Consider the following 25,674-nt stretch of genomic DNA (forward strand, 5'->3'; position numbering starts at 1 on the left):
AAGAATTGAAATTTAACGTTTTTTAACTGCCAAAATTATGTCTTTCTTCTGGAAAAGTATAGAGTGAAAATCAGTTGGGGACAACGAACCTACCCACAAAATTTCATAAATATCAGTGAAGAATTGAAATTTAACGGTTTTTAACTGCCAAAATTATGTTTTTCTTCTGGAAAAGTATGGAGTGAAAATAAGTTGGGGACAACAAACCTACCTTTAAAATTTCATAAGAATCAGTGAAGAAATAGGATTTAACGATTTTTTAACGGCCTTTAAATCATTGGTGATGTCATCATAACCCAGTCGTTGTAGTTGTCGTCGTAGTTGTTGGTGTTGTTGTTGTCATGTTCGTTGTCGTGATTGTTGTTGTTCTCGTGTTGTTGTTGTTGTTGTTGTTGTTGTTGTTGTTGTTGTTGTTGTTGTTGTTGTTGTTGTTGTTGTTGTTGTTGTTGTTGTTGTTGTTGTTGTTGTTGTTGTTGTTGTCGTCGTCGTCGTCGTCGATGTCATTTGTTGTTGTTGTTGTTATCGTCGTCGTCGTCGTCATCGTCGTCGTTGTCAGAGGTTATTTCTAAAGATTTCATTGATAGTCTTTGTTCTCGTCACCAAGACTTGCTAAGAACAAGCTTGGAACAGCAAGAGTTCCAAGAACAAGATTAGAACAACTCATTACATCATTACCAGTACGTCATTTGTATTTAGAACACACTTTAGAAAAAAACTCTTCAGCTACAAACCAGTCACCCTCACATGTCGGAGGTGTTTGTCTAAACCACTTACTGAAATGTTTTGAGGTTTAATGACCATACACATGTTGAACCGGTGAGTGTCTTCCGCTGCTTAATTCGCAAATAACTATTTTATTAAAGTCCGCTTGAAACGCTCAAAGATGAAATTCCATGTTAAAAAGTGACAAAAGTTTCACATTTTCCCGTTGTAACAGCTTCCGATGATATTATATGAAAATTCTGATCCTCTGAGAGGATTCCCCGAAACAAAATCAGTTTGTACGCCTAATTTTAATAGAATTGTCCAAACAGTGTCGCTAATATTGTGCTAAAAGATGAATTCTAGAACAATGTTCACAGACAGACACCACTTGGCAAAAAAATTGTCAGTGCTGGGAGATGAAAAAAAAAACTACCTCGCTACGCGCGGGCTTCGCCCGCGCTCCGCTTGGATTAAGTAGAAGTGCATTGCCAAGGCACTGCATACCCCCCGCGAAGGACAAATCGTCTCTCTCTCTCTCTCTTTCTCTCTTTCTCTCTCTCTCTCTCTCTCTCTCTCTCTCTCTCTCTCTCTCTCTCTCTCTCACACACACACAAGCACACACACACGCAGGCGCGCGCGCTCGAACCACGTCTCACACACACACACACACACACACACACACACACACACTCACTCACTCACTCACACACACATCATCCATGCACACAAAGCACACACTCACACGCACATAGTCAGACAGACATCAACACACACCTTTACATACACACGCACACACACGTACACAAACACACGTACACACACACAAGCACACACTCACACATACACACTCAGATATAGGCTAAACTCTCACTTGTTCTCTCTCTCTCTCTCTCTCTCTCTCTCTCTCTCTCTCTCTCTCTCTCTCTCTCTCTCTCTCTCTTACACACGTATACACAAATCACGCGTGCGCACGCACGCACGCACACACACTCACTCACACACGCACATCATCCATGCAAACAAAGCACACACTCACACGCACCATAGTCAGACAGACATCAACACACACCCCTTCATACACATGTACACACACGCACTCACACACACACACACAAACACCCTCACAAACGCACACACACTAACACACACGCCCACACACACACACACACACACACACACACACACACACACTCAGATATAGGCAACACTCTCACTTGTTATCTCTCATTCTCTCCGCTCTCTCCCTCTCTCTCTTTCTAACTCTTACACACACCCCTTTCAGAAAGGCAACAAAGGCTCAGAAAGAGAGAGAGAGAGCTCTTAAGACACATATAGGCCTACAAAGAGAAAGGAGAAGTGACAAAGTGATAGAGACCACGCGTACGTACACACACACACACACACACACAAACGCTCACTCACACACGCAACGTGCACACAAAGCACAACCTCACATAATAATAATAATAATAATAAAACATTCTTTTATAGCGCTGTTCACCGCCGAATGGTAGTCTCATGGCGCTTTACATTAGACATTAAAATTTAACACAGAAAAGCATTTCAAGTTAAACAAAGCCATTTTCATGCATAAATTGTATTACGGTGAAGTGCCGATTTACATTACATCATTATTTAATAAAGCTACCCACAGATATGGGTCGGTAAACTTGATCCCACCGATTCCACGAATTGACCTGTATAAAACCAGTCTTGCTTTTTCGGGTACTTCAGTTTGGAATTCGCTTCCATCATCCTTTAAGCACTTAAAGTCATTAAAAAGTTTTTAAAAATGTGTTAAAAACCACTTAATGTCTGGGTAGTTTAACGCCTTTTGATTTACCACACTTAGTATTACGTCAAAGATATGCAGTGCATTGTATGTTCTGAACATATTTTTGTTGTACTATTGCTACATGTTCGATTGCTACCAGCTTGTATTTATAATTACCTGCATAGTATGCATTTGATTTTATGAATAACCACATATGTATGCTCTTCATGCCTCATCTTCATCATCATCATCGTCATCATCATCATCTTTATTATCACGTGCTGAAGTTTTCCGACCTCCTTTTGTTGGTTAACTTTTTAATTTTAATTTTTTAATTATATAATTGTGTGTCTATGCGTCCCAAGGACAGATTGTAAGAAAAGGCTACGCCTTAAATCTTAATCCTTGTTAAATAAAGTTCAATTCAATTCATTTCTCTCTCTCTCTCTTATACACACACGTGCGCGCACCACTCATGCCAACAAAGTAACAAAAAAACCACTCACACGCACATAGACAGACACAAAGATGTGCAAACACACACAAGCCACGCGCACGAGAGAAAGAGGCAAGAGAGGGAATGACGTCACGCTGCATTGACGTCAAAACATCTTGACGTCGTATGCTTACGCGAGCATATTGCTGTAGTCTTGGAAATTCTACCCCAACAAAGCGGCCCTAGGTGGCGGTGGATCAAAAATCGAAGAATTGGTCGGCACCCACCGTATTTTAGTTAGTATGTTCACAATTTTTGGTGAACTTCCATTCCCAACTGTAGCCTCAGTTAGGTCACTAAGAATCCTTCTTTATCATGTATTATCGACATGCACATTTCTCAAGTCGATTACAGTATAGCGTTCGTGGGATACCTCCAGCTTCGCTGGGATAAGAAGAAACACACCCAAACTTACACTATCGTGACAAACAAAGAAAGAACAATCTTTTCCTGTAGTTATTCCAAGACCAATCGCCGAGCTCTCATTTTATTGAGAGGAAATGCTGGCATGTATTCTTTCCGTTCATGCTGAACACAGACTAGAAAATCTCGTTCGCAGCGCTGTTCCGACAACGTTCGAGAAAAGTTCATCATCACACTTTGCCATCCTTGATATTGCAAAGCGTTCCCAGAGGTTTGCAGTGCTGCTCCCACAAAGCTTTTAAGAGTTGAATTGTCATCATGATCAGGCTTTGTGATCCGTAAAGTCGTCACGTATTCTCAGAGTCGGTGTTTCCCCAAAATCTTCCCCTAGCATCCGAGTAAAGGATTGTTGTCCTGACATGTTTTGAATCGAGGAAAGTCTCTGTGCGCATGCGACCCGACGGTTATCGGTCGATTCCCAGGGTTTTAAGCATCTTCAACGACTGACGATGCGATTTCTTGTAAATAGCTACGCTTTACTTAAAGTGGATGTTTCCCCAAATGTTGCAGCGCTGTTCCGACAAGGCTTCAGCCTGACCCCGCTGTACGGGGAGGCGTGTTTCACGTGCGGTCATTGCGGCAAGCAGTACCGCCACGCGCCCGGCCTCAGCCGTCACCGCAAGCAATGCGCTGGCCGCTACGACCTGTCGTGCAGGTTGTGCGGAAAACTCTTCTATCGCCGCGACAACCTCAAGGACCACATGGTGAAGAAACACACAGGGGAGGAGAACCCTCAAGGAGGGGAGTGATTGATCAATGAAGAAATTGGAGAAAGAAAATGAGGAGAAGATAAGGAAAACGAGGTGCTTTTTGGAGAACATCTTACACTCGGAACTCTGTGTGTGCAGGGTGTGTGTAGATGAAGTTGTGCTGAAGCTTTGTGTGTGGGTGGGAGGGTGGGTCTGAGTGGTTGTTTATCCTTCCTTCTTTTTATATTTAGTCAAGTTTTGACTAAATGTTTTAACATAGAGGGGGAATCGAGACGAGGGTCGTGGTGTATGTGTGTCTGTGTGTGTGTGTGTCTGTGTGTGTGTCTGTGTGTGTGTGTAGAGCGATTCAGAGTAAACTACTGGACCGATCTTTATGAAATTTTACATGAGAGTTCCTGGGTATGATATCCCCGGATGTTTTTTTCTTTTTTTCGATAAATGTCTTTGATGATGTCATATCCGGCTTTTTGTAAAAGTTGAGGCGGCACTGTCACACCCTCATTTTTCAATCAAATTGATTGAAATTTTGGCCAAGCAATCTTCGACAAAGGCCGGACTTTGGTATTGCATTTCAGCTTGGTGGCTTAAACATTAATTAATGACTTTGGTCATTAAAAATCTGAAAATTGTAAAAAAAAAATGTTGTTATAAAATGATCCAAATTTACGTTCATCTTATTCTTTATGATGTTCTGATTCCAAAAATATATACATATGTTATATTTGGATTAAAAACAAGCTCTGAAAATTAAAAAAAATTAAAAATTATGATCAAAATTAAATTTTCGAAATCAATTTAAAAACACTTTCATCTTATTCCTTGTCGGTTCCTGATTCCAAAAACATGTAGATATGATATGTTTGGATTAAAAACACGCTCAGAAAGTTAAAACGAAGAGAGGTACAGTAAAGCGTGCTATGAAGCACAGCGCAACCGCTACCGCGCCAAACAGGCTCGTCACTTTCACTGCCTTTTGCACTAGCGGCGGACTCCGTTCAATTTCATTCTGTGAGTTCCACAGCTTGACTAAATGTAGTAATTTCGCCTTTACGCGACTTGTTGCTATTTATCTTCCGTTTTTGTGGAATATTTTTAAGCATCCTCAAGTTTTGAACCTTTACATATTTTTAATCCAGGTCCAACTGATCTTTTCTAGTTAACTTGTTTCATCTGCTCCTTACACGACGAGGACATTTTGTATTGAAACAAGTGAATGTGTATTATTTGTGAATACAAGAGATTTGTATGATTTGTGCAGTTTACTGTTCGATGGTCTTGTAACAAAAATCTTAAATTGATATTGGCAGTGTCAGCAAACCTAGTTTGATTAAGGTCGCCAGGCACTATAGTTAAAAGATCGATACATTATGTCCTGAACCTAACGTTGTATTTGTCGAACTTGATAGAATGGTAAATCTGAGTGAGAGAAAAAAAACACACAAGCGGGAATGTTTTTCTGTTACAATAATATTCGCATTATGTTGTCCGTATTCTTACTCTCTTGTATGTTTTGTGAAGTTGTGTTTACAGGGTTCAACTACACCCTCCTCCTTCTTTTAAGACCCACCCGGCCCCTGACCTCATATTTAACATTTCCCTCGTTAAAGGCACAGTAAGCCTCCCGTAAACCATCACAGATACTGTCAGGCTTTTACACACAGTACAAAACCCTTCCATTTAAAACGCTCACCAAACGGGAACATCCTAGGTGCCCCACGTAAAGAGCGAGCAATTTTCAAAGAATTAATTTTGCGGATTGTCTCCTCACACAATCGGACCGTGGTGCGTTTTGGCGCTAGACCTAACTTTTAAAATCTAAATAATAAATTGACAGCTTGTTACACAAACATTCTTAAATCATAAAAGAATTCTGTTTTCATCAAGACAAGATCAGTACAAATCGAAGTTTTGAAAGTTTGAAAAAAGAAAAGCCCGGAAGCAGGGTCACGCAAGGTCGTGGTTCTCGTAGCAGACGACGGTTTATGCATCGCCAGTTCCTCTGAACAGTCAAAAGCCATCGTTAGAGTTCTTGTGAACCACAGCCGTTTGTTTCGTGCATAGGCAGAGGTACATAATAACGTGCTATTGCAGATAAGCTCACAGCTAATTACAAACTGACGACTACATTGTGAAAAAGGGAAACTGGATCACACGGAAAAATAAATTGTTTGAAAATTGCTCGCTCTTTACGGAGGGCACCTAGGATGTTCTCAAGCGGTGAATGTTTAAATGAAAGGGTGTTTGTACTGTGTGTAAAAACCTGACAGTATATGTGGTGGTTTACGGGAGGCTTACTGTGCCTTTAAGATCCTGCTTCCTCGGACCTTCTCATTCTGGTCACAACCTCTGTAAATGTACCCTTACTTAAATACTCCCTTGTTTTTAAGACCTGGATTTTTTCCCAGAATGTTATATAGGTCGTAAAAGAAGGGTTCCAATGTACACTCTTCTCCCTCCCTCCAGTCACCAAGTTCTGTCTAAAGTAAACGCAATGCGGTTATGCTTTTTACATAGTTTTCCTTCCCTCTCTTCTGTCGACTTTTTGTTGTAAAATGAAATCTGCAATAGACGAATTCCAAAAATAACTCTGTCGGGTGTTTATTGGTTGTGAGTATCCATGATCCAATGGATAGCGAGGGGTGTGTCTGAAACACGTGGACAAGGAGCACGTGTGGATTATTTGTCTCAGTAAAAGCAAGGGTATTCACTCACAACCCATACAAGCCCAACAGAGTTATTTCAGTTATGGTCTATTGTTGATGGACCAGTGCTTGTGCAAGGTCGTCTGCCCTTCGTGATCAGTATTTGCGCTCAATATATCGTGCAAGGCTATTTTAGAATGATTTCGTATGCATTGAAATGATGGACGCTTTGTTGTGGTTTTGCTAAGTGTAACATCGGTGACCGATTTCATGTTTGTGAAGTATTGATTTCATTTGACTTGTTGCTTGTAAAAATATCCAAACGAAATAAAAACGATTAGACATAAAACCAGCTTTTTTTTTAAACATGTCACAGAGAAAACAAGTGTGTGTTGTTATTTTTGTTTTGTTTTGAAACATGTCCCAGACATTGAGAGGAAAGGCCCGCACGCACATACATGCCCGCACTCACACACACACACACACACACACACACACACACACACACGATCGGTCAGTACCAAAACTCACTGTCATTAATTACTTTTCGCGTTGATTACTTAATCCTCTCAGTGACAGACACCTACACGTCCACATAAGGGTGATGGTTAATTCTTCTTCTTCTTCTTCGGCGTTCCAGGATTTTTGGCCTCAGGTCAGACTTCAAGTTTTGTAGCTTGAATAAAGCTAGTGGTCAGGATCAGGGAGTCTTTGGTGCCCCAGAGTTGCTCCTGCAGTGTGGCACCTTGTGGCCAGTGATCTGTTCTGGCTTCCTGGTGGAGCGGGCAGGTCTGCAGGATGTGCTCCGGGGTCTGTGGGCCTGTTTCGCACGGGCAGTTCGGTGTGTGCGACAGACCAAGGCGGTGCATGTGGGCACGCAGTCGACAGTGTCCAGTCCGTAGGCGGAAGAGGATGGTCTGCTGATGGCGCTGTAAGTTGGGCATCTGATCATCAGATGGCAGGCTGTGTTGGGCATTCCAGGTGGTTTGGTAGTGTCTTTTCACCAGGGTTTTGGCTTCACTGTAAGAGACTGTTGGTCTTGTCTGCTCCAGATGGCTGCCAGTCTTGGCCAGTCTGTCCGCTTCCTCATTCCCTGAGAGGCCACAGTGAGCAGGGATCCACTGGACAGCGACGTTTGTGTTCTGGGAGAGAGTACAAAGAAGATGCTGGGTGTCTCGTTCCAGCTGCTCTTTGGGCGACTGCAGGCTTTGGACGGCGGATCTGCAGTCGGTCAGGAAGACGGCGTGAGAGGGTGGGTGTTCGCTGACCAGGCTAACTGCTTCTCTGAGAGCGGTGAGTTCTGCCCGGTAGTTGGATGACAGCTCTCCGGCAGGCAGGGATCTTGAAAGGGTGTGTCCGTCTGGGTAGCGTACCAGGATCCCGCTTCCTCCGTTTTTGATGGCACCATCTGAGGACCCGTCAGTGTAGATGTGAGTCCATACTGAGGCGTTGTAGTCCTGGTGCATCATCTCCAGCGTGAGGTTCTTGAGGACTGCGTCCTGCTGCTCTCTCTTGCTGGTCACTCCTGGCATGTCAGTAACAAAGAGCACCTTGCTGAGCTGGCTGTTCCACTCTTCAGCGTCTTGGAGGGGCTCTTGTTCTTCAGGGGTGCGTGGTAGGAAGCTGGTTTGGGTTCTCTCTAGCTGCTTGGCCAGATGGTTGAAACTGCTTCTTTTCAGCCTGTTCTTCGTCATCTGTTGGGTGTGCTGGTGTGCTGGGTGAGAGGGGAGTCGTTGCAGCTTCTCGTACTGCACGATGACCTTCTCTTCTCGTCGGTGGTCGATGGTTAATTCAACGCTGACAGACAGTACCTGCTCTGTACACCGGTATCTGTTAATCACAATCTGTGAAGGTTGGTTGTCTTCCTGTCTGTTCTCAGGTGTGAAAACCTTACAATGCTTGAGATATTACTTCGTTAGACTCGAAACTCAAAAGACAGGGATCATACTCAAAATTCGTATGAATTTTGGGGAGCTGGGTCACCCGCTTGTGCCTAAGATGGAACTGTGTTACACTGTAAGCTCGTGCACTGCTGGGGAATCTAGGTCTGAGTTCTGATGAAGCTACTGGGAATACTTGTACAGTTTTTTGTTCGAATTGGACTTTTGAGACTGGCTTTACCATCGGGGCATGTTTACATGTTTGAACATGATGCGTTCATTCAGCGCATTTTCAATTTGATGTGGAATGTGCATAACCTACCCAAAAGGCCCTTAGCTTTCAGTATAATGTTTAGTCGTCGAATCACTCAAGCACACCACAACCACCACCCCCTACCACCCTAAAGGTGTGCTTGTCCGGATATATGCGGGTTGAAAAGCCTAGCTCTCATTTTGGTTTCTTGTTGATTGACTGATTGATTCCGAGATTTAAGCATTGACGGTCATCCGGAGCCATCGCACATTCTTCACGTTTCTCTTTATCCAAAATCGGGTGACTGACCGTTCACAGACTGCAGCGGTTGTTTGAAGACCTGACCGGTTTCGAATATTACGCAGCGTCCTTCATTGGTTGGAGCACTGTGATTTCGTTGTAGTGCTTTTCTTCAGCTTGCTTTAACTTTTGCACGGTAATGAACTGATTAAAGCATTGGTCTCTTTTATCCTTGTTCCCAATCTCAACCGTTTGTTGTCTTTGATATATTTTTACTTTCCATCGCTGGATGGCTTGGCGCGAGGTTGCTTTGTGCAGAGACAAAACATGAATCGCTCTATGTCTCTGCTTTGTGTAAGGCGTTTTGGCAGGTTCGCTGTCTGTGATGATTCTGTTCATACTGTCCTTCACAAGGAAGTCTTTTACAGACAGATGTGTTTTATTTTCCAGAGTTCTTCAGGGCGCGTATGGGCTTTGTTCCCTATTCCCGGGGTTCCCGGGAAGACGGAGGCTACCCGTGTGTGTACTGCGGCAAGTCGTTTGTGCACCAGCCCAGTTTGATCCGCCATCGCAGGAAATGCGAAGGAAACTACTATCTTTCCTGCCCGCACTGCGACAGAGTGTTTCATCGTCGTGATCGTTACCAGGATCATCTGCGCAAGGCCCACGGATCTGTGGACGTCAGGAAGGGAACTTTCAGAAAACCTTCCACACAGGAGTAGATCAACAGACAAGATGCTCTTTGTTCTTGGACAACAAGATTCTAATTGTTACTGGATAGTTGACAAGATTATCGTGATGGATTGTTTTACATTTGCTGTGGTCTTCTGGTGTGCGAGCTAATATACCAAGGAAGGTATTTCAGAGGTTAACACAGACTTGTGTTTGTCTATATCTCAGAATCGGGAGCAGGGCGGGAGGTTACTCTCCTGAGATTTGGTGAGCAGAATATGCGGTCATTCGGTTTTGTGAATTACGTAACTCGAGTCGAGAAATTAAGCTATTAAAACGTGTTTTAAAGACATGTCTTAATTATTATGAGAGAGAGGCAGTATGTTTGTGTATGTGGGTTTTAGCGTCCTTTGAACGCATTTGGCTATGCGGCACTGAGGGACGGAGAGAGATTGAGTGGGAGAGGATTTGCACAAGAGATCTGATATCCCCCACTAAGAAGCAACAACACTTACAACATTTCCTCACAGTAACACACACGAGTAACAGCTCGATTGGTCAACTAACAAAGGTACAAATGGATGTTAACCGTTCAGCCCCTTTAATACAGAATAGTAACATCGTTAGCCTACTTGTGAAACCTTAGACGTTCGTATATTTTCATGTTCGGAGTTTGATATTCTGAGCATTCATAGTTGTACCGTGGATTACTTTGAATCCATACTTGAGGGCGTGATTACCCTAGGATTCTTGTTTTGGGCATAGTTTTCGTAGCACTTTTATACTTTAGGATGTGATGTTCTCGGCATTCTTGTTTGGGGCGTAGTTTTCAAAGCATTGTGAAAGGGGGACTTCAATTGTTTAACATCGAGAAACAGCTTTGTTATTGTGTACCTGCTAAGCGTTCATGCGCGGGGCACTTTCTGAGTTCATGTTAGGGACATGGTGCTTTTCCAAGTCGTCTAAGATTGGGGCGCAGAGCATTCATGCACGGATAGTGCTTGTCTTAGTCAATCCAATCATGCATGGGGAGTTGTCTTCTTAGTATTCATGCGCGGGTAGTTCCTTCCTCAGTCCCATTTATGCTTTGGGCGTGGTTTTCTTTCTCGCTCAGGTGGTATATCTTACAAGACGAAGAGTTTCTTTCTTTAAATTCATGCCAGGTAGTGCTTTTCTCAGTCATTCATGCTTGGGGCGTGGTTTTCTTTCTGGCAGAACTGGTGTACCTCACAGGACGAAGAGCAGCAGCCCGTCACACAGGTTCCAGCGAGTCTGGCTTCAGCTGTGCCTACTGTGGCAAGACGTTCGTGCATCAGCCAAGCCTGATCCGACATCGACGCAAGTGCGAGGGTAATTTTTACCTGTCGTGCCACCTGTGTGGGCAGGCTTTCCATCGACGCGACAGCTACCAGAGACACCTGAAGCAGCGGCATGACGCGGAGGACAGCCAGAAGGGCACATTCAAGAACGTGTACTATCCCGGTCCGCTTTGAAGAGGCTCTCTCGCATCAACAGCGAAGAGCTGGGGTCAAGATTCATGATGTGCACAGTGTACAGCACACACGTACACTGACATTTAGACTTCAAACGTGGTCAGAGCATGCTTTCTGTTTGTTCTCACATTCCCCTCCTTCTTGTATCATTCATCTGCCATTATGTAGACACTCTGTTGCAAGGCCAGTCATTGAAGGAACTGTGCAGTGTGGGTTACATGCTGTGATTGGATGACACTGTATACTTGGCGAGTTAGACCTCAACCGTTGTTAGAGCTTGCTGTCTGTCTGCAGTCACATTCCCTTTCTATCAGAAACAAAAAACAACTCATGAATTTTTTTGTGCTCCTGTGTTTGACCTGTGGAGTGGGAAAACACTAGAATTCAACACAGCCGTAGCCACCGACAAGATCTCCCAAGATATCTTGGCGTTTCCTTCAATCTTTACATTTTTTTCCCTTCCATTTCTATTCCATTGACATACTCTGCAGTAATTTCGGTGTTTAAAAAGGTTTGAAAGAAGACAGTATAGGTAGTAACATTGCGCCTCCTGTGACGCTGTGTGAGTGAGAGCGAGCTGCATTCTGTAGACACCAAAGCAGTATCCCCACTGAATTATTCCAACCCAACAGAGCTACGTCTGCCCATATACTTAATAGTTAGTATCACTTATTTTTCAAGACAACATTCACTCAATAAAGTTAGGTTTCGCTTAGCACAACAAAGTGAAAAAGTCATGTTTGTGCTCATACGCTCAAGTTAAGTATCGCTTAGCACGAAGTAAGAAATCACTTGGCTCGACTAAGAGGAACAGTCCTGATTTCAGCCCAGCGGCAGCATCAGCGAGGTGGTCTTACGGCAGGTTTGGCTCAACGTTTCTGGGACGCCGAGGGCAGACTGCGGTACGCGTGTCACAACTGTGGCCGGGGCTTCGGGCACGTGCCCAACCTGAGGAGGCATCTGAAGAAGTGCGAGGGCCGCTACCACCTGCAGTGCCCGCTGTGCCAGCAGCTCTTCTATCGGCGAGACCTGTACCAGGACCACCTGCTCGTGCGACACGGCAGGGTGGACGAAATGAAAGGGAAGCTGGCCAACTCCAAGTTTAAACGGCGTTAGCTGACTGATCATTGACGTTATGAAGGGAAAGCTGGCCAGCTGCAAGGTTTAACACTGCTAGCTGACAGTGGCCGGTCTGGTTTAGTAGTGCCAGTGGAACTGTTCTGTTTAAGAATAAGAATAACAAAATCAAAAAATGGTGCTTTGTGGAACGTTGAATCATTTGACAAAGCGAAACATTTACTAGGACCTTGATCTGTTGATCTTTGAAGTGCACGTGCATGATACAACCACAGACACATATTTTCCAAATAAATACAACAAGAAATGTAAGCTTATCATGCCTTATGAAATATTCATTTAATTATTGACAGAACGAAACGCTTGCTATAACCACGATCTATTGACGAACAAGATACGAAACAAACAAATGGTAATTTTGAAAAAATGAACACTTAGCTTCGGTTGTTTGGTTTTCTACTTCAAAGATGACAAAAGGAAGAATGGTTGTGGTTACGGCCGGTGTAAATGTGGTATCATTTATCTGCCTCTCTTGTGTTTGCTGTTGCGAGGTTGTTGGTTTCTTTGTGTTTTTGAAATGATCTTAGCGTTATCAAACGTGCATGTGCCTTGCAGGTTTTTTTTTATCATGGATGAAACAGTTGTCAGGCGAAGTTATTTTACTGTGAACTCTTAACTTTCACCTCTCAAAACACCGCACAATGATACAAGAAGAGATTAGTTTGGTGAAGGGCACGGAATATTGCCAGCGAGTCCTTTGCTTGTAAGTAGTTCATTTAAGGTTGACTTGTCGCTGAGTTCAAGATTCAAGGTGTGTAGTACATGTTTGATGAGTACTGAGTTGTGATTAGTTGTAAGTGACAGGCCAGGTCAAGAGATCATACCCGTCACTTTTTTTTTTCTTTTAAGAGAGGAGTAAGTGTTGGGGGGGGCGGTGGGTAAGTAAGCCACGATTGATACAATAAAAAAAAAACTAAGTGAGCGTTAAGTGAGGTTGTTTCCGATTTGTCTGAATGCTGGTGTCCGTTGTGTGTCGTGTTTATGATGACCTTACTGAGTTTATGAGCACACACACACACATACACACACACACACACACACACACACACACACACACACACACACACAGCTTGCACGCACGCATGCCCATACATAGACACCCCTTCTCGTCAGTCAAAGGCAGGACTACCTGATCTATAAAAATACATTTAACAAACGAAGGGAGGAGGGGGATCACGCTAGACATACGACATACGTAGGCTGTTCCATAATTATTTAGAATCTCAGAAACGGAAACACATACCAACAATCTAACCAGGCCATTTTCTAGACCAATCCTTCCCCAGCCGACACCCAACTGGCCACCCTCTCAAACGTTCTCATTCAGGCCTGGGACCACGTGACATCAGCTATACCTGGTATGGCCCTCGTGAAGGCTCGGACAGAGTCTTCAGGGGTCTCTACCCGTGTTTCCGCGGCTATTTCTTGAAATCCGAGAACAGGCTGAACTAGCATGGGGAGATGTCAAGAAAATAGGGTGGATGCAACCAGCACCAGTGCTCCCTTTGGTGCCAAGAAATCTGTTGTCGCAAAGGCAGTATAGACAGGTGCGTTGTCATGTTACAGCATAAGCATTCAAATACTTGTAGATCGAGAGCGACGTGAAACCAATTTCATAGCACAGTCATAAAAAAGGACAAGCAGGTCACATCTCTTATTTTTCGATGTTCACCAAGGTGAGCTCTCACAAACATGTCTCAAACGTTAAGGAAATCAGCGGCTTATGACAACACCGGGAAAGCAACAAGACATGAAGCTTGTTACGTATGCGACCTTACGACCAACTTCTGCGGGTTAGAATAGTTGTATTTCCAATGAAGATATCTCCCCATGCCCTTCGACCTGCTATATACATCACCTCCCCCATCCCCAACACTCATCCTCTACCCTCTCAGCGCCTCTCCCCGTCACCCGACATCACCCCAGCCCCCTTCTTACTCACTTGTTTTCTTTCTTAGACATTAGGTTCAGCACGTACACAGATGACCCACCATTGCACACAGACAGAACATTGTCTGATAGGCTTTTTGTCCTCTCTTTTCGGGTTAAACCGGTCTTCGTCGAAACATGCAGGATTGATTCTCTGACGAGTTACCTGTTATAACCTTCATTTTCAGGTTATGATGTGGATGAGTTGGGGCGCGAGAGGTTCCCGTGCAGAAAATGCGGCAGAACCTTCCTGCACAGGAACAACCTGGGTCGTCACCGCAAGAAGTGCTACGGCGACTTCCATCTGTCGTGTCCACTGTGTGGTCAGCGCTTCCACCGCCGTGACCGCTACAAGGAGCACCTGCAAAAGAAACACAACATGGAGGACGGTTTCATGCTACGGGGGCCTATGCCGCGGCCCTCCGATGTCTGATTTGTTGGGTAAATCGCTGGTCGTCTCCAGGGAGAATATGATTAAAAAGAGAAATATTGAGCTTGCAGGGCTCACAAAAGACACCTATCTTGGAGGAAGAATTGTTCGATATCCACAACAGCTAGCTTCCGAAGTCAGATTTGTTTTTCTGAATGGCTGCACGCTTCCTGGAAGAACATGCTGAAAGAGAATTCTTGAGTTTGCAGGGTTGCAAAGGTCCACCGCAGAAGACACATGTCTCTCACTAACGCAATCCTCTCTGCGCCGTCTGGTGCGCGAGGCGACGGCAAAAGACTTCGATCCTGCCCTTTTTGCTGCTGTCTGTCCAGGGTGTGTCCTTTTCTCTCGAGGTCCCTAAAGATCGTGGAGGAAGAGTTGTTCGCAGTTTGTAACAGCGATGAAATGGTTCAGGGTCAATGGAAAATGTGTTGTAAATGGAATTAGGGAATATGAATTCAGCTTGAACAACTGCAAAAAGAATGCAGAGAAGCGGATCATAGAGGATAAAATCATATGTTGGGAGAGTTGCCGCTGCTTTCTGATCTTGGGTGTTGTGGGAAAAAGGGCTGTGTTGTTTGAAGGAAGAATAAAGCTGGACACACACACACACACACACACACACACATACACACACACATACACACACAGGCACTCCTTCTCTCTCTCTCTCTCTCTCTCTCTCTCTCTCTCTCTCTCTCTCTCTCTCTCTCTCTCTCTCTCTCTCTCTCTCTCTCTCTCTCTCTCTCTCTCTCTCTCTCTCTCTCTGGATGCAAACAAAAATATGAAAATGCTTATTCTATTGCCCTCGAAAAATAAAGATGTTTCTTATCTTATTTTATCTTATCTTATCCCTGCACACGCGCACGTGGAAACAGTGTGATGTGATATCCCTTGGGAAGTTATAAATGCTCGTATAATTTTCTGGAAAATACGCGATTGGGTTCATCGCTGTTCGTCTCCAGAGAAAACTTGCTCAAAAAGGAAAATATTGAACTAGCTTACATGGCTCACAAAGGTGACCTGCAAAAGACAGATATCTTAAAGGAAGAATTGTTCGATGTCCACAACAGCTAGCTTCCGCAGTCTGATGTGTTGGCTCAATGGCTGCACACTTCCTGGCGTGCGAGGCAATGGCGAGAGACTTCATCCTGCCCTTTCTGATGCTGCCTAGGGGTCTGTCTCCAGGATCTGTCTTCTTCTCTTGAGTTCCCTATAGATCGCGGAGGACGACTAGTTCGCAGTCTACATGTCCAGTGTGTGGTGACATGTTTGCAACCCCCAACCCGAACTGTATAGCTCTTGGGGCGATAAGAGACAGGTTTTGGGGTGTGTTTTTTGTCCATCGTATCCCTTTAACTACTTCTGATCTGGTGTTTACTGTGTTTTTGAAAACTAACAACAGCAACTGTGCCAGCACAACACTTCACTAAATTGATTCCTGCTACCCTTGTTTTTCACAGCTTCACAGCTCACCTTTCCGCATCCAGCACTCAGCCATCTTCGAGGTCATGGTCGTCAAGATCAGCCAGACTCAAGGAAAGTCCGTCACTCGGTGTACAGCAGCCATGTTCCTCCACCGGCAGTGCCCCAGTCCACTGCAGCGCATGCTACGTACTCTCCCTTCTCTACACCACTGGCTTCAGTGTCAGGGGCCAGCTGTTTGCCCAGCCAAACATCGCACGGCAGAGGCAGTGGCAGGAGCTCTCGATCAACGTGTCGAAGTTGTGGCAAGACGTTCGCTCACAGCGTCAGCATGCTGCGTCACCGGCGGAAATGCGAGGGCACACCTCATCTGACATGCGCGGTATGCGGTCGTCAGTTCCACCGCCGTGACTTGTACTCGGACCACCTGTTACAGGCTCACAGCATGGTCGACCAAAAGAACAGGCGATCACTGATGGAATAGTCTCTCTGCTGCCTCACGCATTGTTTTATCCACTTCAAAATTAGAATAGACATCGTCTACCTGATGAAAAGTAAGCGATCGTTGATTTGATCGTTTATGTCCGCATACGTTGAAATCCTCTTCCCTCGGGACCATGTTTTATCAACTATAATAAGTGCAGCAGGTGCGGTTTCTTGCTAAACAGCGCGACGTTGATGTCTATGTCAGTGTGTTTTCAGTGACGTGAAACACAACACAAAGTAAGCATGGTCAGAACAGGTGTGTGCCGGTCTAGTCTGTATCGTTTCTGTTCTCTGTATCGTTTTTGTTGTCTTTATAGTTTCCGTTGTTGACAAGAACAACACACTCAAAGCTAGGGCATGGAGGTTCCCAATGCGTTTTGAACAGTGGATTGATGGACCCAATGTATTCTCCATGCGTTTATTGAACCAGCATAACTATTGTCTCCTTTTTTTCTTGTTTCCTGGAGATCGTCATGGTAATACAAGTGCCTGTCTAAGATTTCTTTTCTGAAAGATAGCCTCTGGAGTCGTGACGCCTCCACCTCGACCCTCATGCACTCCCCACCCCCGTAGTCTCGGGTTGCTAAAACCTAGATAATAATGACGATACAAGAATTAGGTAATTATTCCATGTAGTCATGTGAGGTTTTGCTTCTCGGGTTGCTTCTCCTAACCCCACAATCAGTACGGCGATACCTTTTTTTCCCTTCTTTTTCGTGCATGCGCGTGTTCGTGTTTTTCAAGCCCCAAATTGCACATTGACCCAGATTATACACAAGTTGGCGATGGTCGTTTTCTCAGGTGGTATCCTTCGGTGCTGTATATTCAAATTGTATATTTATTCCTCTTGATATCTATGCCCCGGCCAATCTTGATCAGATCCTTGTCTTGAGATTGCCAACTGATTCAAGTGCTTTTCTTCAGCAGGCCTCTGCATGCCTACCTCCCACAGGCGACACTCTGTGCAGTCGTCTGCCTCACTGTGGCAAGGACGCCATGGCCATCACAATCTTGCACAGTACACACAGTCCCCGCTAGCCGGTGAGTGGGACCTGCCACCGAGCCAACCTGACACCTCGGCTTTCCAGACACATCATTCAGACGTGGATAATAGGTCGCCGCGCACATGTAGGAGCTGTGGAAAGACCTTCGCCTATTCTCAGAACATGCTGCGTCACAGGCGAAAGTGCGAAGGGACATTCCATCTTTCGTGTATCGTGTGCGGACAGCTCTTCAGCAGGAGTGATTACTACAACGCTCACATGCGATCCAAGCACGCTGGTGTTGAGACGAGCTGTGGCAGCGATCTTAGTATTCAGGCATTTGGGGAAGCTGGGCACGAGTTGACATTTTCGGGTTCTAGTGAGGTTGGTGCTGGGGATGAACATTCCTTGGAAACTGTCCGAGGTGTAAGTGATGGGTGTGTGGATCCACGGGGCGCTTGTTCTGATAGAGATGGCGGTATTATGAACGTGGAGGACTCGGGTACCACGGGCGCTGTTGGTGGCAGGACCGGTGTTGATGCGGTGTTGACAGCTGAAGAGCGTAGCGATTTTGCATAGAATGGAATGACACAGTACGTCAGGGCTACCCGGCAAGATCCTCAGTGTTTGTCAGTGATCGTTTGTGTTGTGAGATAGAGATGTGGTTCGCCTGGGATGGGACTGTCGTAACTCGTACTTTGACTTCGTTGTCAATAGGCTGGGTTGCGAGATATAATGAGAGATGACTGCTTTGCCGCCATGACTTCCTGTTCGACTGACTTCGTTGTCAATAGGCTGGGTTGCGAGATATAATGAGAGATGACTGCTTTGCCGCCATGACTTCCTGTTCAACTGACTTTATTTTCAGACCTTTCTGGCGTCAGAGCTCAACGTGAATGTAGGTGCATCTGATACAGTCACTAATATTAAATGTATATGTCTTGTATCTTCCACAACCGACATAACCAGTTTTGTAGGAAACGTCGCGACATGCACCCAACGTCTTTTTAGATTCTGGAAATCTAGCTCTTTAAGTGAGAACCGGTGCTTACCCCATGATGTAAGTACCAAATTGAGATGAAGAATCCAACAACCTGGCTGCCAAGTTAAATATTGAAACATGAACACAACCACTTCTTCTTTGTCGCACAGTGTCCTGGATGATGTCAAACCCTTTCGACATCGCCCACGTCAGAGGAGGGCCAGACCCGTCACGAGGTATGACGTCAAGGACCCCCAGACAATTGAGTCAGGGTGGTCACGCGTGTCGCAACTGTGGCAAGACGTTTGCCTACTCCTACAACATGGTCCGCCACAGGAGGCAGTGCGAGGGAGAGTACCATCTGCAGTGCAGGGTGTGCGCACGCCTCTTTCACCGCCGCGACCTCTACGCTGACCACCTCATGACCGCCCATGGTCTTCACGATGATAAAAGAGGATAGACTTTGAGACATTGTTAGAGTTTAGTTTTCATGCTGTGCAAGTGTGTCATCTTCTTGGCGACATAAGAAGAACAGCAATCGTTAAATCTTCAGGATGAAAGAAAAAAGAGGATAGATCTTGAGATATTGTTAGATTTTGAGTATATAAAGTTCTGTTGGTGTGTAATGAGATTGGTGACATAAAGAGTTTACCAGAATTGGACCCACGTTTTGGCCTAAAAAGTATTTTATTCAATTAACACGTAATCGGGAACACAAGAAGCTTGGAGTTAATAGGTAGTTCACGAGACATTATTTAGACTTTAAAAGTTCAGTGTTAAAGTTCTGTCAGTGTGTAATCGACTTGGTGACAGAGTCCAGAAAACGTGAACCCACGGCGTGGTTTTGGCATGAGAAGTGTTTTGTTCCTTTTACACCCGCTGTCATGATATTACAGAACATAAACGGGAAGATGAGAAGCTTGCATGTTTGTGGTAATGTTTTATAACTAGCTATGATACGACAAAAGATGGCAGATGCCAGGTGTTATACGCTTGTATTGATTTCTGCAAGTGCCGTGTAGTCTTTTTGAAGAAATAGGGAAGTGGGTGTTCGGATTACGATACGGCAGTGACGTGTGTGAAAAAGCTTTCACGAAATCAAGTAGGAAATGAACATGTATCATTCTGAGCTCATATGGTTGATTTTATTACTGGTTCAAATCTTGTCTTGTTTCATGTCATGCGAGGATGACATCGTGTTTTCTTATATGATCGTTCCTCGCACCTTTGTGTTGTTGCCCTGCTTCTTTGCTTCAGACTGTTGGACTTGAGTCCCAATAAAAAATAATTCTTGGTTGAAACTGTCGATTTACCTGCTGGTTCCATATTTGTGTGTGTGTGTGTGTGTGTGTGTGTGTGTGTGTGTGTGTGTGTGTGTGTGTGTGTGTGTGTGTGTGTGTGAGTGTGTGTGTAGTTTACGTGATTTCAGTGATGTCTTGATATGTCTGCTGTTTTTTCGTTTCTTTAATAATCTGAGTGTAGCTCTCTCTCTCTCTCTCTCTCTCTCTCTCTCTCTCTCTCTCTCTCTCTCTCTCTCTCTCTCTCTCACACACACACACACACACATACACACATACATACACACGCGTGCACACACACACGCACGCACACACACTAACACACACTCCTCCTGCGCGTGTACACGCACACATGGGCATACACATACTCGTGGACATGTGCAGTCTTTTTATTTGCTTGGGGTTATTACAGGACAAAACTTCATGGTCGTCAAATTTGTATCAAAATACAACGGATTTGCATGAGACAGTGGAAAGAGCATAAAGTGATACAGTTAAAGGGCAGCTATAAAGTGATACAGTTAAAGGGCAGCTATAAAGTGATACAGTTAAAGGGCAGCTGTCGGGTTGCCTGGCCTCAAAAATACGCGCAGTCGCGTGCAAAAACGCATTTTAAAGTTTTCTGAGTAGATTTAACAAAAGACTTGATTTGGTCCACAAGAACACACTTTTATTTACAGGCTGAAACCACAAAAATGTGTGAAACTTGCTGCTAGTACTCACAATCTAAGAAAGCGAAGCTGTAAGCGGTTCAAAACGACGACTCTGTCATTACTATAAGAGCATACGCAGTGTTAGCCTCTGGCCTGCAGTGACGTCAATCAAGGACAGCAATCAGGCCGATACGAAGGCTGTATATGGCGTTATTACTGGGACAGCTGCAAAGGTTCCCCGCATGATTGATTCTTGCACAAAGTAAAGTATTTGGTATGGTGGTATTTTTGCACACACAACCTACCCTTTTTGTTTTCCTTTCATATGCCCGACTACAACGTTCACAGGTCATTTCTAGCGTGGTTCATAGGCTGTTGCTACTCATCAATCCACTCGTTTGAGTTATAAAACTTGATTCGGTGTGTTTGTGTGTGTGTGTGTGTGTGTGTCCGTCGGTGCATGACACTGTCTGCAAATAGTTCAGTGAAGTATGAAAAGTGGACGAGTACCTGAAAAAAATAGGGGGAGGGGGCTGGGTGGAGTAGTGGGGGGGGGGGGGGGGGGGCGGAGAGGTGGCGGAATACGTGAAGCAAATCTCTGTGATTGTCAACTCATTGACATTATCTATCAAGGGGAAGTCTTCCTCGCGCACCCAGTCTTTACTTTTTCTTCACCCACCTGTGAAGTGCACTTGAGGACAAGATTAGACACCACGGCATGAAGACAGAGAGCGTTCCACGTTCCTTAATTTACGTCACGCGTCCAAGGGAAGTAATTTTCGAGCGCGCTGGACTCACTCGGCCGAGAAGGCAAACTTTCTTCGATTAAAAACATTTTAGCATGTCTGAACTCTTGGGACTTGTGTTAATGAGCTTTCAAAATCACCCAGTAACTGTTAGGGATAGTTTCAGTTACATGACTGTCACACTGTTGAACGGATTTTGAGAGCCTCAACCCAACAGCTGCCCTATAAGTAACACATTAAATCTGGGAAGCAAAACACGCATTCTCTGTCTCTCTGTCTGTGTGTGTGTGTCTCTCTCTCTCTCCCCCTCTCTCTCTCTCTCTCTCTCTCTCTCTCTCTCTCTCTCTCTCTCTCTCTCTCTCTCTTATTTTTGTTTTGATTGTGCTTTTACACACGCATGCGCAATTAAAAACTGCCGCACGTTCGTACGGTCTTATGTGCCGAGAAGTGTTACCGGCAGTAAAACAAAAGGTAAATACTAGTTCAAATGAAATCTACTGAACAATGAAAAACATTTACCTGAACCCAGGACGCTGTAGTTAACATATGTCACATCCTGACACAAGAACAAAACAAGTCGCGTAAGGCGAAGTTACTACATTTAGTCAAGCTGTGGAACTCACAGAATGAAACTGAACGCACTGCATTTTTTCACAATGACCGTAGTCCGCCGCTTGTGCATAACGGAGTGAAACTGACGAGCCTGTTTAGCGCGGTAGTGGTTTCGCTGTGCTGCATAGCACGCTTTTCTGTGCCTATCTTCGTTTTAACTTTCTGAGCGTGTTTTTAATCCAAACATATCATATCTTTATGTTTTTGGAATCAGGAACCGACAAGGAATAAGATGAAATTGTTTTTAAATCGATTTCGGAAATTTAATTTTGATCATAATGTTTATATTTTTAATTTTCCGAGCTTGTTTTTAATCCAAATATAACATATGTATATGTTTTTTGAATCAGAAAATGACGAAGAATAAGATGAAATTGTTTTTGGATCGTTTAATAAAAAATAATTTTAATTACAAGTTTCCGATTTTTAATGACCAAACTCACTCATTAGTTTTTAAGCCACCAAGCTGAAATGTAATACCAAACCCCGGCCTTCGTCGAAGATTGCTTTGCCAAAATTTCAATCAATTTAATTGAAAAATGAGGGTGTGACAGTGCCGCCTCAACTTTTACAAAAAGCCGGATATGACGTTATCAAAAGTATTTATCGAAAAAAAGAAAAAAACGTCCGGGGATATCATTCCCAGGAACTCTCATGTCAAATTTCATACAGATCGGTCCAGTAGTTTGGTCTGAATCGCTCTACACACACACACGCACAGACAGACACACACACACACACACACATACACACACATACACACACACATACACCACGACCCTCGTCTCGATTACCCCTCTATGTTAAAACATTTAGTCAAAACTTGACTAAATGTAATGAAGTCAGTGGTGAAAAATGCGCATTTTTACATTTCACCAGCTATTTACTGTCCTGGTCATGAGCTTATACCAGTTCATAAAGTAGATCGGTAGACCTTTTCAACCATGAGCTACTAATATTTGATCGCAGAAGAAGAAGACACCTTGAGCTGTCCTTGAAAATACAGCACCTTTCGTAGCTCTCTGAATAAATCCACTGAATTTATTCCCCAGGACTGAGAAGCAGACAGAGGACACACGCCAGTGGCAACCATTCTGAGACGTTTCCAGCTACAGGAGGGTTTTTTTTGGAGCCGTCAGCGGCCGACCTCGCACCCCGCTACACCCAACAACACCAGCAACATCAGAAGTCGGATGTCTATATCTGCCCCGTGTGCAACCGCGCCATCACCAACCGCAAGAACATCGCTCGCCACCGGCGCAAGTGCGAGCAGAAGTGCCACTTGCAGTGCCCGGAGTGCGGGGAGCAGTTCCATCGCCGCGACTACTACCAGAAACACCTGTGGAAAGCCCACCTCACCCAGGACCCCGGCCCGAGGCGGCTTCTCGATGACGTCACTGCCGCTGACGTCACGGACGGCTCGCCAGGCTGGAGACGTCATCAGCTGGAGGAGGTAGAGGCGGAGGAGGAGGACGCGGATGTGGGGGTAGTGTTGCAGCAGTACGTCACACAGGCGTCATCTTCAACGTCGTCACAGCAGCCATCGTAGCAGTATGAGCAGTGACAAAGTCTTGCTGGCAGCAGGATGAGTGAATACAATCTCAATAAGCAGCAGGATCAAAGCAGATATCTTAATCGCGACAACGCACTTGTCTTCATTGCAGCAGAATCAACGCAGAAGTCTAAAGTTCATGAGAATCAGTAAAGAATTCTTAATTCCATCAGAATTTACGAACAAATCTTAATCGCAGCAGAATCGGTGAAAACATAATAGGATCAGTGAAGAGGTCTCCATACTCTATGCTGGCATCTTTCGATATTGTTGCTACCAGCCGTTTGCCGTGTAAAATACTACATGAACCCCGTTGTTTGCTGTGACTGTTGGCAGTTGCAAATAGGCAACATTTTTTTCTGCCAGACAATGTACTCGCTTCTTGACCTTTGTTTCAGGGAAGGTTGGAGGTGCTGTATGCAAAAGCATGCATCACATAATTACAAAAATTGACTTTTTCTTGGCTAACCAAGAAAAGAGTGGACATGTATGTCATTTCTCTCTTAAACGTACGTCCTGTGAGCGACTGATTGTTTTTTCCCCGCCGTATGGGCATGTAAATAGGACAGTTCTATTTGTCAGAGAGAACTCGATCTGCTGCTGTTGTGTATCATCATTTCATTTGATTTTTGTTTCTTTTTTGACACGTAAGACGTGATGGTTTGTTTGTAAAGAAGGATACAATAATTCTCCTACAGTAAATGATACGATGCTCCAATTACATTTACAGTGGCGTAGTCGTCTTATTCGCTGTGACTGCCAGAGCAGATTTTCCGTACTAAATGTTCGTTTAGATTATTTGGTATTTGGTGTCAATTATTTTTCTGTGTGTGAAGGGGGAGGGGGGGGATGAGATGAGATGTGATGAGATGTGATGTGGAAAGGGAATCCTCCTTATTGAAAATGCTTGACGTGGCCGAACTCTCCTCTGGAAAACTGCTGGCTTGTTTTTACTGGCTGATTTTTCGCTGTGCTGGTTGTCTTTGTTGATGTCGCTGATGAGTCGTTCTGTTTGAAGCAGCGTGCAAGAGGTAGGCGTGTTGAACTTATCTCATGTGATAAGGTGTCTGGTCAACAGATCTAGCCTTGTAATTGTACATTTATGTATTACAATGAACACTAATCACAGGCGCAGCTGTACAATCAGTTTCACGTGTGTATTTGCATCTATGAGATTTGTATCAGCTGAACGTAGGTTATATTGCCGATATCCACTGTCGAGTTTGTAATGCACAGAAGGGATGAGCGTTATAGCTTATTTCGGATTGATGGCATTGTTTGAGGATCAAGTGAAGTCAGCGACACACCATAAGGCACCGATAAGTTATTTTTGTGGGGAAAAGAAGACAATGGATTGAAACTTTGTTGCGTTTGGCCGTCACAGTCATAGAGGGCAGTCGGAGAAAAAGTGAGAAAAAAATGGAAAGAATAGTCTCCAATAGAACAGTTCATGCATGCATTAAAAAAAACCCACTCAACTGGATCATCTTACTTGCACAATTTGAGGAGAGAAAAGTGTGACTCCGTTGTGTTCTGTACATCCTCGGCCAGCCTAGACCTGGGGTGGTTCTTGATCGTGCTTATCCTGGAAGATTGTGTGCCAATCAAAACTATGACTTGGTCTGAGCTTTGCTGTGTGTTTAACTAGTACCGTTTTTCCAGGCAGCTTTAAGTATCAAGAAGTAAGTTCTTGAAGTGGTTGCTGACTGCTCCTGTTTGTCTTCTTACAGCGTTCACTGGCGGAAGACGACGGTACGGACAGCGTCCTGAGACGTCCCACAACTCCTACAACTTGTTCAACCCAGCTCTAACACCCGTGGACCCTAGCGCCCTGTCATATTTCTCCTCCTCCTACCCGCCACAAGGCCAACACGAGACAACGGACTTCACGTGCAAAGTATGCGGAATCTTGTTGACAAATCGCAAGAACGCGGCCCGCCACAGACGCAAGTGCGAGGGCAAGTGTCACCTCGAGTGTCACCTGTGTCAGCAGCAGTTCTACAGAAGGGACGTGTACACTAGGCACATGAAGAGCAAGCACGGAGACAAGGCGGGTCATTCTCAAGGACAAGAAGAAAGAGGACCCGTGTTCCAGTGATCCTTGAACCCGCACATAGGCTGACCTGTGCACCAACGCTTGTGGTGCCAGTGAA

The 25,674-nt window shown here is 44.6% G+C and overlaps 1 protein-coding gene across 4 annotated transcripts in view; it reads left to right on the forward strand.

Moving 5' to 3' along the window:
• Positions 1-25,674, forward strand: part of LOC138981684 (uncharacterized) — a 166,071-nt gene that overhangs the window by 108,263 nt on the left and 32,134 nt on the right. Inside the window, exon 4 of one of the 4 annotated variants that reach the window (XM_070354688.1) lies at positions 23,022-23,533. The exons of the other annotated variants lie outside the window; for them this stretch is intronic. Coding sequence (XP_070210789.1) covers positions 23,022-23,518 — 497 coding nt within the window. The 3' untranslated portion in view covers positions 23,519-23,533. Of the gene's footprint in view, positions 1-23,021; positions 23,534-25,674 lie in introns of those variants that run through there. 4 annotated transcript variants of the gene reach the window in all.

The sequence above is a fragment of the Littorina saxatilis genome, linkage group LG12, assembly GCF_037325665.1.
Source record: "Littorina saxatilis isolate snail1 linkage group LG12, US_GU_Lsax_2.0, whole genome shotgun sequence".
Lineage (NCBI taxonomy): Eukaryota > Metazoa > Mollusca > Gastropoda > Littorinimorpha > Littorinidae > Littorina > Littorina saxatilis.